This window comes from Debaryomyces hansenii (genome assembly GCF_000006445.2).
Source record: "Debaryomyces hansenii CBS767 chromosome A complete sequence".
Taxonomy (NCBI): Eukaryota; Fungi; Ascomycota; class Pichiomycetes; order Serinales; family Debaryomycetaceae; genus Debaryomyces; species Debaryomyces hansenii.
Window position 1 is genome coordinate 419498 of NC_006043.2, and position 16018 is coordinate 435515.

The 16018-nt window shown below is 38.8% G+C and overlaps 8 protein-coding genes across 8 annotated transcripts; 5 read left to right on the top strand and 3 right to left on the bottom strand. All coding sequences in view use genetic code 12, as the record gives it.

The window, feature by feature from the left end:
- Positions 1-144: 144 nt before the first annotated feature.
- DEHA2A05126g (DEHA2A05126p) lies at positions 145-1779 on the top strand (the record flags this gene model as incomplete). The annotated part of the gene is made up of 1 exon (XM_456544.1): positions 145-1779. The coding sequence occupies one exon, from the start codon at positions 145-147 to the stop codon at positions 1777-1779; it is 1635 nt and encodes a 544-aa protein (XP_456544.2).
- Positions 1780-2233: 454 nt separating this feature from the next.
- On the top strand, positions 2234-3391 carry DEHA2A05148g (DEHA2A05148p; the record flags this gene model as incomplete). The annotated part of the gene is made up of 1 exon (XM_456545.1): positions 2234-3391. The coding sequence occupies one exon, from the start codon at positions 2234-2236 to the stop codon at positions 3389-3391; it is 1158 nt and encodes a 385-aa protein (XP_456545.2).
- A 41-nt stretch (positions 3392-3432) lies between these two features.
- Positions 3433-5277, bottom strand: DEHA2A05170g (DEHA2A05170p; the record flags this gene model as incomplete). Its single annotated transcript, XM_456546.2, has 1 exon — positions 3433-5277. One exon carries the CDS (start codon positions 5275-5277, stop codon positions 3433-3435), a length of 1845 nt encoding a protein of 614 aa, XP_456546.2.
- A 103-nt stretch (positions 5278-5380) lies between these two features.
- DEHA2A05192g (DEHA2A05192p) lies at positions 5381-8689 on the bottom strand (the record flags this gene model as incomplete). The annotated part of the gene is made up of 1 exon (XM_456547.1): positions 5381-8689. The coding sequence occupies one exon, from the start codon at positions 8687-8689 to the stop codon at positions 5381-5383; it is 3309 nt and encodes a 1102-aa protein (XP_456547.2).
- Positions 8690-8892: 203 nt separating this feature from the next.
- DEHA2A05214g (DEHA2A05214p) lies at positions 8893-9999 on the bottom strand (the record flags this gene model as incomplete). The annotated part of the gene is made up of 1 exon (XM_456548.1): positions 8893-9999. One exon carries the CDS (start codon positions 9997-9999, stop codon positions 8893-8895), a length of 1107 nt encoding a protein of 368 aa, XP_456548.2.
- Positions 10000-10275: 276 nt separating this feature from the next.
- DEHA2A05236g (DEHA2A05236p) lies at positions 10276-11577 on the top strand (the record flags this gene model as incomplete). The annotated part of the gene is made up of 1 exon (XM_456549.1): positions 10276-11577. One exon carries the CDS (start codon positions 10276-10278, stop codon positions 11575-11577), a length of 1302 nt encoding a protein of 433 aa, XP_456549.2.
- Positions 11578-11933: 356 nt separating this feature from the next.
- Positions 11934-14627, top strand: DEHA2A05258g (DEHA2A05258p; the record flags this gene model as incomplete). The annotated part of the gene is made up of 1 exon (XM_456550.1): positions 11934-14627. One exon carries the CDS (start codon positions 11934-11936, stop codon positions 14625-14627), a length of 2694 nt encoding a protein of 897 aa, XP_456550.2.
- Positions 14628-15191: 564 nt separating this feature from the next.
- Positions 15192-15872, top strand: DEHA2A05280g (DEHA2A05280p; the record flags this gene model as incomplete). The annotated part of the gene is made up of 1 exon (XM_456551.1): positions 15192-15872. The coding sequence occupies one exon, from the start codon at positions 15192-15194 to the stop codon at positions 15870-15872; it is 681 nt and encodes a 226-aa protein (XP_456551.1).
- Between the last annotated feature and the right edge of the window lie 146 nt (positions 15873-16018).

A 16018-nucleotide genomic window follows, 5' to 3' on the forward strand; every position in this document is an offset into this window, starting at 1 on the left:
TTAGTACGGTATAGAATAAATCGGTAGTGCTAGCATTATTCGGGAATAGTCAATAAGTCCGGAGTTTGCGAAATTGATTTTGGTTACCTTTGAAGTTGAGAAAGATATAATTTGAGTTTTTAAGTGCTTGTGGATACATGTAAAATGGCGGATTACAGCAGCGTGAAATACAGATCGGGGAGAATACAGACTATTAATGCTGAACAAGAAATTGTTTTGAAGCAGGTTTGGGCACACTATTTAAAATATTTTGGTTATGAAGTGAATATTTCAAGTGAAGATATTAAGTTTAAGGAGAGCTTTATTCCTTCGACGACTACAATTGAATATGGAGAAAGTACAGGAGAATTGGGGTTTTCTAATGGATTAGTTAAAACGAATACGAGAGGGTCTCTCAACTCCAACGCTTCTCTCAAGAGTAGTACGAAAAAGAAGGGCTTTTTTCAGAAAGGACATGCTGAACCTCCCAAGATACCGGCAGGTTCAAAGAGAATGCGTGATATAGAAGCCCAATGCACCACCGAAAGATACATACCCGTTATTGATGCTTCGGAGGAATTCAAGTATATGTATTATGACTATTACAAGCAGGGGTACGAATCGGAAGACGAATCAGGAGACGACGTGTCGGATATGAATTCAATGGACACATTTATTACTGCATCCACATCGATCACTGATCCGGGATCGTACGAATTGGTACAAGGCCTTGGAAAACAGAATGTTAGTGCGCAATCATTGGGACTGGCTCCAAGGTCGTTTCAGCTTAAACCCAACACCAAAATCATTCCTTGCCTCTCAAGGTACAAACCAGAGGAATTACATGCTTCTTTATTTAAAGCTTTGAGAAACGATCTCTTTGATAACTATTTGTTAAGGTTTGTGAGAGCTAGAAAGTTTAAATATGATGAAGCAATTGCTATGTTATCCAAGTCATTGGACTGGAGGCACAATACGTTGGAAGCTGATGATTTTCTCCTTGAAGGTGATGCCCCATCGTATATGAATGGTACCAATAAAGGATTCATCAAAAATTTTACTGTGGGGAAATGCTACACAAGAGGTGTAGATAAACAGAAGAATCCTATAGTCTTATTCAAAGCTAGATTGAATTATCCATCAGACTCTCCGTTAGAAGGAACTAAGAGGTATGCGCTAGTCATTATCGAATGGAGTAGATTAAATTTGAAAGATATTAGTGACTCAAGAGATCAATGTTCGGTCATTTTCGATTTGACAGGATTTTCTTTGAAGAATAATGATTTACCAGCTATTAAGTTTTTGGCAGAAATTTTTGAAGCCCATTTCCCTGAAATTTTGGGTTCGATCTTGATTCATAACGCTCCTTGGATCTTTTCGACCATTTGGAATCTCATTAAGAACTGGCTTGACCCAGTAGTTGCATCTAAGATTCATTTTACTAAAAGCACCAAAGATTTGAACCAATTCATTGATAGTGATAACCTCCCAGAATCGATGGGCGGTAAAGACCCATATGCTGGTGAATATCCAGAACCAAAAGCTGAAGATTGCCATCCTCCAAAACCTAAAGATGCCGTCTATCGTCAACTTAAGAAAGAAAGGGATGAAAACCTCGTTAAATTCTTAGAGACAACCAAGAGATGGATAGAATCCACAGATTCGGATGTTAGTGCTAGATATTTGCAAGATAAAATAGACCTTGGTACAAAGATTGCTCAGTTATACGTTGATTTGGATCCATATGTGAGGATTCCTGGAATTTACGATAGAAACGGATCAATTGACTTAAGCATTTAAAACTCAATCCTTTGATCTTTGTTTACCGTTTGTGGTGTTATTAGTGTTATTAGTGTTACTATATTTATGTATTAAATCCAAGTAATTAAGATACCCTATAGGCTGTGAAAAATTAAGATTCTGTCAAAATTAGTATGGAGATATGGTTTTATGGTACTGACGTCATACGGTTACGTCAATCTTGTTTTAGTATAATGATTGTAGATAGTAGGTATAATATCAATCAACAATAATCAGGAAAGGTCTGAGCCAATACATTCCATTCTGATATACATTATTTCATAAAATTCCGTATTCATAATCCTATTAACTCAATTAGATTAATGATTTTTTATACAAAACAAAATTTAAAGTGAGGTCAAAATGAGGACAAAAATAATCAAATATCAGATAAGTAATGAGAATATAAAATATTCTCTATATTTATAAACGCACCGTATATTTAAGTAGAATAATGTCACGTCGTTCAGGTAGATCTAAGGCCTACCCTGATCAGTCAGAATTGAACTCAGAATTTCCAGAAGATGATGAAATTAATAATTATGAGGCAGAAGCAGAAGATGAAGTCGATGAAGAGCAAGAAGTGACGAGATGTATTTGTGGACAAGATGAAGTGAATACACGAGGTATAAACCCACAGTTACATGCATTGCTATGGAAAGAGTATCAAATGAAGATTGATAATGGTTTGTTTATCCAATGTGATAAATGCTCCGTATGGCAGCATGGATACTGTGTTGGTTTATTTATAAACGAAGACGTTCCTGAGAAGTATTGGTGTGAAATATGTAAACCAGACTTACACATATTCATATATGATAATAACGAGACGGTGAGATCTTTATATAAGCCTGTTAATGATAAACGTAAGAAATTATTGCTTGAGAATAGCATCAGCCAGGAGAACAACAATAAGCGAAATAAAGCTAAACGCCAAGCACAGTCCAATTCTTCTCCGGTATCAGCATCGGAGAGTAATAAACACCCACGCAAGGAACGCAGACATTACGATGAAAGCTATGATGAACAATTACAGCAAGCTTTGAGAGAGAGTGCCAAAGAGAGTGGCATATCATATGATACTAAGAATAAAAATAAGCGTAAGAAGAATGGAGATTCTAGTGATACAAACAAAAAACTCAAGCATGAGTCTGAACAAGGTCAGTCAAATGCAGAAGAGGCTGAGATGAATGATGAAATAAAAGGGGACTCTAAGTTGAAGAAACTGAAGATAAAATCTAAAAGCTCAAAATCTAAAGTCGCCAAAAACCCTTCTAATGATTCGACACTGGCTACCATGACAAAAGAAGAGCTAATAAACCAAGCCTCGAAGCCTCGATATGTGAATGAAAAATCTTCTATTTATGAATTGAGGAAACGAACAGGGGCTATTTTAGAATGGTTAGGTAGATCACAACTAGAATTAGAGGAAGAAAAACTCAATAAAATCGAATTATTTAGCTACAAGGACAAAATTGACTTGAACCAACAACAAATCGACCAAGATAATAATAAAGTTATTGATGGCTTTAATGAAAATTTACAATTGATGGAGAAGTTAACTGAAAAGATACTAAATTGGGAACAGCAATTTGGTAAATATGCTCCATAGATATATATATATATATATATGTATATATAGCCATACGTCATTTATAAAATGTCTCGTAATTGTTTAGTTCTCAATCCATGATCTGCCGTATTGGTTTGATTCGTATGGGTTTCATTAATATCATCATACATTTTATTTAACCATCTTTCGCTATTCAAGATAGTATCGCTTCCAATAATCAAATTAATCTTATTATTTGACAAACTCAAATCATGAATCAATCTCGACTCTTCATACGTAATACCTCCCTTGATGTAGATTATGATATCTTGCACTGAATCACCTACATTTCCATATTGCTTAGTAACTATATCAGGAACTAATGTAGACAAATGAAATTGGTTTGAATGATTCTGGCTCTGATTTATTAACTCATTCAATAATTCATTTAGTTTTGGAATATATTGCATGTAAATATTGTTCGTAGTACTGTTATTGGTCGAATTATTGAATAACAGGTTAATACTTATTTTCTTATTATTAAAAATTTTACCAATATTATTACTGTTGTTATTGTTGGTTGATATTGGAGTTTTATTGAATTGTTTGTTGAAGTTTTTCATCAATGACATTTGTGACACTGTTGGTACTGGGTTTGTGATAGTAGGGTCATGAAATTTATTCAAGAATACCGCTAAATCATTATCATTTTGACTGAATTTGACGGAGTATATCAACACTAATTTTATTTTATTTTCAGTAGAAATTGTAGCTTTGTCTAAGATTTCTAATAATCTGGTTCTGATTACTTGTTGGTTTTCTAAATTACAGATAATCGTTTGCTGTAATTCACTGACTTCCCAAAGACTTTGACGAGAAATCTGGGTATCTAATTCACTAATCAAGTTCAAATGCTTCAATATGTTGTTCAGGAGTTTTTTGAATTCGGGAAATCTAGTTAATACCTTTTTCAATTCAGAAAGATTTTGTGTTTTCAAGTTTTCTATAGATGATTGCTTTGTTTGCTTTTTGTATTCTTCAACATATTCTTGGAATTTATCAGTTAAGTCACCGTAGTTCAAATACATGGATTGCTTAAAGAAGGGGTCTTGAGATTCAGATAAAATTATAGGTTCCTCGGATTCTGCCAATTCCACCATATTCTTATTAATACCAATTAATTCATGTATCATCGATTGGTATGTCCATGGAAGAATCAAAGGAGTTATTGGGTCATTTTTACGATCGAGTAATAATAATATTGGCGGCACATCAGAATTCTTATTCAAGTCTTCAAACAAATTGTTGTTAGAGTTAGAATTAATGTTGTATAATATTTCTGAACTCAATTTCTTCAATTCAATCGAATTGGACTCATACTTGATTATCGGGCATTTCTTCAATGATAATAACAAACTGGCTAAGCTATTTGATTCTTCCATTATAGTGTTCTGACCGCTGGATATATTGATAGTAAATAAATTGTTGTTCACAATTAAGTAATCTTGAAAAATCTCAAGAACTTGACTTATTGCTTCGAATTCGTCTGCTTCTGCAAGTCCTTCCAACTGGTTTTTGTTCAAAGTGTTATTAGTAAACAACTCATATTTGTTAAAATGTGGACTTTTTAGCTCTTTAATCAAATTTTTTATGGACTCCTGAGTAGGTTTGATATAAACAATGCAGTTAAGATGCTTCATAACGTTTAAATTACTTTGGTTCTCTATCATTTCTACAAGAACAATATCATTCTGAAGTAATTGTGATTGTGTATAGGACATTGATATGATTGGTGTTGTATGCTTATCCACCAAAAGCACCCTTGCTTTGATTTCTGTTGATTGAGGAGAAACCTTAGTTTCGAATAACTTATTGAAGTATGTTTCACTCACTTTAGATAGATTCAAAGTCATCTTAGTCTTTAGAGCAGAAGGGTTGCCGTTCATGGGATTCTCTTAATTAATCAATCGATTTTGATATACTATCGTATACTGTATATAACGCTTCTAGTAAAAGACTCTATATCTATTATATATATATATATATGAATTATAAATGGGCATGATCTTCAGGTTGCTTAGAGTAATAGAAATTTGAAAGTGGTTCAACTGGTCTAGGAATGTCACCAACTGGATATGTTGATTTAAATTGATCCACGTTTTCAACCAATTTACCGGATGGGTACTGAGGTGGTACAGGAGTCGTAAGCTCCCTGTTAATTGTTTCAGATAAATCAGATTTCAAACGATCCTTATTGGAAACGTTGTTTTCCTTCTTCTCTGCAATTGCGTTGGTTAATACTTCCACGAGTTTAGCTACGTCATCAGCATTTGCTTCAATTAGAGAATCCAAAACGTCAGAACTGATACTAAATTCATTCCGGTAAATATAGTTATTTATGGAACTGTGAAGTAACTTCAGCTTTTCGAGTTTAGGTACGCTAGGGGATTTCAAATGGACTATGATTCTCGAAGAAACATTAGAGTCCGCAGAAATATAATCATTGTAGAATTTGATAAATTCATCCTTGGTGATGGATTCAAGTACTTCAACATGCTTTTCTCTTTCTTGGAAATCGTAGTACCCGCTAATAATGGAATTCCAAAATTTACTTACTTCTTCACTCAAGTTTTTCAACTTAGTCAATTTTTTATCCTTCAATGCCTGCTTAAATTTAGCGAAGTTTTCGTCGGTGAGACCTTTCTTCACAAATTTATCGAATTGGTTTATAAACTCTTCAATTCTGTATTCAAGATATTCGGAAGATCTCTCTGATTGTATTAAAATTCTGAAGCCTAAAGTGGTTCTAGTTAGCCTTGTACCGGAGAACACGACGTACCCTAATTGTTCCTTTGTCCTTAATTGGTTGAAACATGGTTCGTGAATAACAGTTCCTAATAAATCAGTCAAAACTCTTAAGCGAACATCATCAAATGAATCACTGATTTGGATAAAATACTCAATACACGAGTTGATGTTGTTTTTATCTTGTAACGCTACTTCGTATCTGATTCTCTGGTTAGATGGAACAATGTGAGTTTTAAGTTTGACAATTTCATTAATTTCTTCCTGGCTATCGCGAATAGTTTTGAACTCAGTGAAGTGGCCTTGGATAGCCCTTGATATCTCAAATGCTTTGGTGTCGTTGAAATTACCTTGAATTAATACTTCACCGAATACACCCTGCTCCCAAATTTTATTGGTAGAAAATTCAAGTAATTCACCAAAATTTATCTCTTTGTTTAAGGTATCGATTTTTAAATCATAGGGATAAGTTTTATCATTGAGTAAGGTCAAGAAATGGGTGCCAATCTGTGAGTAAGGAACCTCAAATCCAAAATTCTTAAATTCTTGATTTAGTTTGAACTTGAAAACCTCAAATCTATCTTCTTTAGGTTTAAAGGTGATAAGCTTTTGAAGAATTTGCTCCAACAAGACTGGTAATTTATCATTATAACCACTAACCCTTATTAACAAACCATCACGCCAGTGATTTATTGTAAACGATATGCCTACCATGGATGCGTAGTAAACAATCTCATTTAATTCATCATCAATCAACTGACTGAGAAGCATTGTGTAAATAGATGATTTGCATGAAGTATTTGCATTTGCTAAATGCAATACAATTTCAATAGCTCCCTTGGGAATTTGGAATTGATCATCTTGTTTATACCAAACCTGAAATTTGTTGTTATCTTCAATCAAATAAGGGTGAGGCAACGGATTTTCCAGCTTAGGTTTCGAAACAGTAAAATCCTTCGGGATGAACTTGTTTGGAATAGGGTAGTGGAAATTTTCGTTTGTTTCAGCACTTTCAATTTGATCCTTCAAGTTATTTGATATGGATTCATAGGAATATTGGGTTCCATACCAATGCTCAGATTTATCTAAGTCCGGCAAAGATTGAGATGTCAATAAAATACGGAAGTTGTCTGGATTTAAGAATGAGCCGTATTCTTTAATTTCTTGACTTTTGAACTCCCTCAAAATGGAAGAGCTTAATAAATACTGAGGAGGAATATATGAACCTTCGGTAAATTTATAGAGAGAGTTACTCATCTTAGAGACAGTTTGAGCAGCTCTTTGCTTTTGCTTGAATTTGAAGTTAATGGTAGACATATTGCTCAATTCTTCCCATAACCATAATTTTGGTTCCCCATTCAAGACTAACTTCAAGTATTCAAACACATTAACGACGATTGCCTCCCAATTCTTTAAACCATTTGGAGTTAAATCGAATTCAAGTACAAAGATCGAGTTACCCTGACAGACTTTCATATTGCCAGCAGATAACTCATTAACCCAACCTTTCTGCTTTAAATAGTGTAAGATAGAACCAGAACTCTCGTGTCCTAATAAATGAGAATAATAACTCGCGGGCTTGCTATCCCAGTTAGCTTCTTGGTCACTAGGAACCATAAAACTCAATTCCAATTTATTAGAGTCCATGATTGGTTTTGCCTTGATAATTTTGCCGAGGTGATCAGGATTATAAATCAACTCTCCATCGTAGTTTGGCCTAGGCAAGTTACTGTTAGGAACTTCCGAGAACTTATCGATAGCCCAAGAAGTTAATGTGTCCAAATCTTCCTTCCCCAAGATGACTAAACTCATCAAGTTCGAAGAGTAATGGTTCTTGTAAAAGTCAAGCAATATATCTCTTACATTTAACCCTTGGCTGGTTGGTTCTTCGTGCAATGTTTCATAATTCCCGGTGGAAAACCCATTGTACGGGTGTTGGGGGTTACTTGTCAGCTTATCCAACTGATAAAATCTCCACATATCATTCTGCAAATTTTTCTTATTCTCTGAATCAACCGCCTTTATTTCACGGTCCTTACAGGACTTGCTGAACAACGGGCTGATGAAAAACTGGGAGAATCTGTCCAACGCGCCCTCCAAATAATCAGAACTCAACTCAAAATAGTAGTTGGTATGTTCTGCCGCCGTGTAAGCATTCGAATGCCCCGAATGCTTCGAGAGATAGCTAGAATACTCGTTCTCCTCAGGATACTTGCTGGTGCCCATGAACAATAAATGCTCACAGAAGTGTGCCAACCCCGGGACTTGGTAGTTCTTATCTGCAAATGATCCCACGTTAACGTCCAACGAAGCAGCAGCTTTATCGGTAGAAGCATCGTTTATTATAAGGACATGCAAGTCATTTGAATTTAATTTGATCAATCGGTACGAACGGTCATCTAATATAGGTTTTTCAACATTGGAATTGTCCGCCAAAACGGTGTATTTGTCGCTTTGCATTCTTAGTTTGGATATACTCGAGTAAAATACTTGTTGTAAATTAAAACCTGACTTATAGTTAATGATTCGAGACAACCCTTTCGCTGAATACATTAACAAAACCAGATAAACAAAGAATTTAAGAAAAAGATTCATATGCTAATGCTAACTTTGGTGGTTATTCTTAACTATGGCAATATGTTACTGCGTGTATTAACCGCGGTCTACGATTATATAGTAATTTGATGAATTATCTACGATAACGATAGAAATGACGGAGTATACGGGGGTATACGGGGGCAGTATATCACCAGCGACTACTGATGAAGAGAATCGACCACTTTCTGGAGGTTTTCCAAGAAACTGCTGACGAGATACTCGACGCTATCTAATTTTGTGAGGGCGCTCACTAGCACTGGGTCCGGGGAAGAAACCTCGATTTTCTTGCCAACCATGACCACCATGTTGTTGTAGGTGACACACTTTGTAATGTAGTCGATTGGGTCGTGCTTCGGCTTCAACAGGATGTGGTTCCACACGTTGTTGACGAAGTTGGACTGCGAGCGCAGTCCGTCGGGGGTGGTCGAGGCCGACTGGTGGATTTTCTGCTCGATATCGGCCATGTTGAGTGGCTGGGGGGCCGCCGGGGTCAGGGACCGGCTGACATGCGAGCTGGGCAAGCGCATGTCGTCCCTGAGCTTGTCCACGTACGATTTGCCCTGCGAGTCGATCTCGCACCATGGGTGATCTTGCACCTGGTGCAAGTACTTGAGATCAACACACACCTCGGCCTGGCTGATGTACAAGTCGACGGCGATGTTGGGGGTGAGCACGGGACTGAACGACGACGCCGGCGTCACATTAAGCGGAAAAACTAGCTCGGGGTCCGTGGGCAACTGCAAACTATTTTTCGCAATCTGGATCTCGCAGAGCATCTGGTGGAACATGGCGATGAGTCGGGTGTGTTCCTGGTCACAATTGTCGTCCAACACCTCGCTAGACGCTCGCTCAATGAGCCCCACCGCCGCATCAATCGACTTCTTGGCTCCAATGATCTGCGGAAGCAACACCGGCTTCTTAAGCGTCATTTTGTTCAAAATCTTGTTGAAATGGCTCTCCTTCAACTGTACTGTCATCTGCGTCACATACGCCCCGTCCCGAACAATTATGCCCTTTAGTGCCTCCAGCTTCGACGACGACACCGGAAGCTTGATCTCCGGCCCCCTTTCGATCTGTTTCTGTGCGTCGGGGTGCTGTGGTGAGTTGTACAAGATGAGATTCGAGCATATACCGAGAGCCTCGATAATCTGGGGAAATTCCGGTGTAATCACCTGAGAAATAAGCCAATGCAATTCCTGGTCCGCATGTTCTGTCTGTATCTCCGACACAACATTTTGCATCTGTGTACGATCGATTTGCATCATTTATACGTTCACTATGCCAATAAATCGACTCCAAACCCATCATTTATGTCCCATTTATTAGGTACTATTATCATATCGCACCAGAAAGCTCTAACCTGCAAACTATCCCAAAATCCTCAGAATCGGACTAACCTGCAAAACTTCAATTATCACCAAATTTTTTGTCAACAACACCTTTCCCATTCAAACCCCTACATGTGCAGGAGCGTTGTTTATATTCACAACCCAATAGATAGTTCATTAAGACCTGAAAAGAGATAAGACAGAGCGAACAAGATGCTGGGACCTTCAACTTCGAGTGAAAGATCGACGGTAGCTACAAATAATCACCCTATTCATCCGCAACATCAACAGGTTCATCCTCATCAACATGAGCTTGCTAGACAGCCAGATTATAATCAAGCGGCGGTAGCAGTTGCAGCGGCTTCAGGAATGATGGCGCCAGGTGCCCATCCAGACGATGGGAGTCAGTTTCATCCACATCAGCACCATTATAATGCGGCGGCACACTTTCAACAGCAACAGGTGCAACAGGCGCAACAAGCGCAGTTGCAGCAATATCAGATGTTGCAGCAGCAGCAGCAGCAGTTTCAACAACAGCAGCAGCAGATGCAGGCTCCACACCACCAGATGGGACCGCAGCACCACATACAACCACCATTACAGCAACATGGGATGCACCAGGCGCCGATGCACGAGCCAGTAGGTCCACCGGTGGGAGGAAGTCAGCATGTGGGAGGCGACTACGAGGGGGGGCAGTACCTCACGTCGAAGTTTATGGAAAATGAGATCATCAAGACGTTTCCTAGCAAGCCAGAGTTGGTGAAGTTTGTGAAGAACGTGCTCAACGACGAGGAACAGTGCAAGATTGTGATCAACTCGTCGAAGCCGAAGGCGGTTTATTTCCAATGTGAGAGGTCGGGGTCGTTCAGAACGACGGTCAAGGACTCCACCAAGAGACAGAGAGTTGCGTACACCAAGAGAAACAAGTGTGGGTACCGGTTGGTGGCCAACTTGTATCCTCCCGAAAAAGACAAGAAGAGGGCCAAGAAACCGGAAGACGATGCCCTTGACAAAGACATAGACGACAAGCTTAACGAGTTCCAAAACCAGAACCCCATGGCCAACAGCACCAGCGAAATATGGATCTTGAGAATGATTCACCCCCAACACAACCACCCTCCAGAGCCTAACGTCAATTCTTCCAGCAAGAAGAAGAGATCAAAATATACGAGAACGTTAGTGGAGAAGCCATTGAACCGTGGAAATTCCAACCCGGTCAATAACTTCAGTCCAAACGATATGGTTGCCCATCAACACCAACACCCACACCAACAGGTTCACGTACCTCACCCACACGTACACCCACACCACCATGATGCTTCCCATACGCCTTCGGTCCAGGACCCGGCGGTGATTGCGGCAATGGAGGCTACCCCCAATACAGAGGCCGCTGAAGCTGCGGTGGCTGCTGCTGCTGCCATGCACCACCAACACCCTCCAGTGGATCCAAATATTGACCCTAACGTTGATCCAAGTGTTCAGGAACATGACCATTCTCATGGGACCTTACGTTAATTCGGAAAAAAACACCTCTGGTGGCCGAATTATGACCTTTGTTTGATATTTAAACTTTTATCTTCAGTCTTTTTCAGTTTATATTTTATGTTTTACTATACTTATGTCGGTACATTCACTACTCCAGTGTATACTACAATGTTTACCTTTTATATATAATATTATATCATTTGTTTTAAGATCGATGTATATGTCCCAATTTCTGTATATTTTCGGTAAAAAAGATCTTGACGCAAAAAACCCTTAACAATTCTACAAACACGTATATTACGACAATTTATTCAGTTGTGGCATTATATATACCGGTAAACTGAAGCATTAGTAAGAAACTGGCACATATAGCATCTTCTAATACTATGGATTCGAACGTCAGAAGCACAGACTTGCCAAGTACCACAAACGATGACCCCCACACGTCGACCCAGACAATACCTTCTAATCGTTCGATATCACCATTAACAAGAGTCCCCTTGGAGGAAAACGAACCGACCTCTAATTCAAGGCAGGAATCATACCCATCAATCGAAGCGTCGCTGAATGGAACCTCAAGAAGTTATACAGAAGATAGTGCATTTGGGGATGAAGAGAATGACGAACGACAACCGCTTTTGGTTGTTCGTAGTAGTGAATCAGTTGATGAAATAGCAAAGGAGTACTTTAGTTTTGAAAACAACAAGGCATTCGTTTACACGCTATTGATACTCTTGGGATTGGGCTTTTTTTTCTACTTGACATTTCAGCAGCTGGACAGCTTGGTGATGCTGGCCATTGATACAAAATTTCAGAGTTTATCAATAATGGATTTGAATAATGATGGACTTGACTTTCATGTGCTAGGATCGGTGTCCATGCATTATGGTAACATTGGTAATCATTTTTATCGCTTTTTTATGAAATTAGCATCTGTCATCATTGGAAGTGTTATTGTCATACCCAACGATGCTGTTAAGTTATTTGCCTCATTGCAAGGAAGAAATGAGTCGTTACATGTGCTAAACATTTATCCACCAGACATACAAGTTGATATAGCAAATAATGCACTCACAGAAATTGACTTTATAAGTAAGTCAGAATTGATTAAAGAGAACATAGTCGAGCTTCTCAATACTCTCGAAGAAATAAACGACGAGGAAGTTGTTGTGAAATTAACTGGCATATTTGACTCTACAATTGAATCCAAATTATTCGAATATTCTACAAAGAATGCTAGATTTTATCTTGATTACAGTTTGAATAAAACAGACTTAGCCCCAACGGTTTTGCTTGATAAGTTGACTGTACAACAGAATCCCGAGAATAGTACAGAGATTGAATTCTACAGTACAATTAGTATGGATAATAAATTTCCTATAAAAGCCGAATTGGAGGCGATTGATTGGGATATATCTATTGCTGGCTGTAATAAAGAACTAGTCAAGCTTGGAGAGTGGCATAGTTCGAGCTTATCAATACAACCTGATTCTCGGGTGGAATTTGATGTTAATGGGCTCATAAGGGAAATCCCAGATAAATTGCTACAAAATTGTGATAATAATATTACCATAATAAATAAATTGGTTCAGGACTACTTGAAAGGTAAAGCAACTGCAGTTACCATTAGTGCGTCGAACAATCTAAATAACCAAGAGAACTTACCAAAGTGGCTATTATATGTATTAAACAAGGCGGGATATAAGCTACTGGTTAGTTTGCCGTATTTCCAGGACGATACTATGAGCTACATTAAAGAATATGATATCAGCTCACTATTTCTAGAATTTTTGTCGCCAAAGTCTCGTGAACTGTTCAGCTATGCGTTGAGCTCTAATGTCTCCATGATAACCACGTTTCCAGGGATATTTGACATTACGTTCGGAGTTCCTAGGTTTCAAAACAGCATATCTTTGAGAGATGAATCAGAAACCTTAATCAAAGGTTGGTCAAATACTAACAACACAATGGACTTGCATAGGTACGATGATGAAAATCTTTTGGAATGGGATATAGCGGTGTCGAATTTCGAGGCTGATAGCGTTGGACCAGCAAGATTGGGCGCATTGGCAAACAATCTACTTAATGGAAATGATATAGCGGATTCAATGTACTTGGATATGATACTTGATGAAGTGGAATTATCAATGCCCATTCTTACCACTACCTTGAAGCATCTAATTTTACCCAGCGTACAGTTGAACCCTCCTATCGAAACCATCAACTCTATTGATGATGTGATTGATACCCTAAACATAACCGTTGATAATATTTTATACGTTGACTCGAGTAAAGAAGAATTAAGGTTGATGATTGACTGTAGCTTGTTGAATCCCACGAATATCTCAATAGACGTTCCTGACGACACCATCTCGCTACAACTCAGATACAACGATACCATTATCGGGAATGTCAGCACAACCGATATCTTGATTCCCCAAACTGGTGAGTATTTCAACATGACTTTCAATCTCAATTTGAACACAACTACGACCCATGGCAAGGTTCTGTTGGAATTCCTTATTGGCGAGTTTATCTCCGGCTACGAGGACCTTTATTTCTCAGTAGAGGGTACCAACACCTCCTCATCGAACAATCATGGACTTAGCAAGTTCTTATCTCAGATAGCGATCAATGATATTCAAGTACCCAACGTATCATTCTCGCCCGAACGGGTGCAAAATCTCCCCCATCCACTCGACCATCACCCCAAACACCAGTCGCCCTTCCTCATTGATGCCACCATCCATATCTTTTCATCCGAATTGGAGCTAACACTCTTCAACCCTCTCGAAAATGCTGAAATAGCCGTCAAAATATACCAGGCACAAGCTTCATATGAGAATACCAAATTGGGCCATGTACAACCGGATCAGTACTTACTTATTCCTCCGGGGGTATACACAACCCCTCGCATCCCGTTTGTCATGGATAGTAACATAGGAATGGACATCTTGCGTAAAGCGCTAAACGGAAGTTTGCGGGTCCAAGTTCTAGCGGTATTCAAGGCAAACATTGGTGAGTTCGACCTTCTGTTACTATATGAGGGTAGTGATCTCAGTGCAGCCATCCGGTGGTAGTCGCAGCCTGACTAAGCATGCTTGATAGATCGCATTCTTATATAATAATATGACCACCAAATATCCCCTTCCCCCCAAGCCCCACCCACTGAGTGAAACTGGAAGATTGGGGGTTCTGGTGTATGGATCTATACATTTTGAATGTGGTACCCGGTTTGCCAGTCGAGCGATCCACTTAGGAGAGCAAGAAAACGTTCTAGAAGTCCGGGGTGCGAGTTCATGTCAGAAGATTACATAACACAAAATTGGACATCCACCACTGAACCCTCCCTCCACCACACACCTCATGGAAGGTATAATATACTTACGTAAGTATTCGACTTGAATTTCGACCTATCCAAACAAGGTCTAGAAGTGATTCCGTTAGGGAGTGCGACAATATCGTGCGTATACATTGAAAATTTTCTGCGACAATGTCGTGGAATAATTACTAAAAATAGGTTTATTTTGATTTATAGGGAACAATTGGACATAAGTGTTTAGAAAACATTGAATATATTCCTTCTTTTCATACAAACAATTGATTTAGGTATCATAGAATAGTCTATCGCTCACAATACAATAATGCCTTCCTCCATGTTAAAGATTACCACCTTAGTTGCATTAGCATCATACATTTCCACCACATTGGCCGCTCCACCAGCCTGTTTATTAGCTTGTGTTGCTCAGGTTGAAAAGAAGTCTGATTGTACTGGATTAAATGATTTATCTTGTATTTGCTCTAGCAAGGGTAGTGATGTCAAGAAGTGTTTAGATGACATCTGTCCAGATGGAGATGCAAATAGTGCCAAGTCAGCATTTGAAGATTCTTGTGAAGGCCACTCCAGCTCTTCGTCATCGTCGAGTGAAGCTTCTTCTTCCACCAAGGCTTCCTCCAGTGAAGCTTCTTCTTCCACCAAGGCTTCCTCCAGTGCGGCCTCTTCTTCTGATGCTGCTTCTTCTGGTGCTGCTTCTTCTGGTGCTGCTTCTTCTGGTGCTGCTTCTTCTGGTGCTGCTTCTACCACCGAAGCTTCTTCCCAATCTGCTTCCAACGAAAGTTCAGCTGCCCCAACACAAGCCTCCTCGCAAGTTGCTAGTGACGACGAAGAATCCACCTCGTTGGCTGGTGTTGCAACCACCGTCTCCAGCTCTACATCTGGTTCAAGTGTTCCAGTTGTCCCAACCCAATCTGAAGACGGTGCTAATGTCCAAGGTCTTTCTGTTGGTGCCATCTTAGCTGGTTTAGCTGGTGTTGCTTTGTTATAAACTACATAAAATGATTTCTTTCTTCCGTATATCTTTAATTCGTTGATACCTTTTTTCTAAAATATATGCTTAAATAAATGTCTTTGTAGTGGCATATCATTATTATTAACTGAGTAGCGAAAATTTGTTATCATTGATCTGCTCCG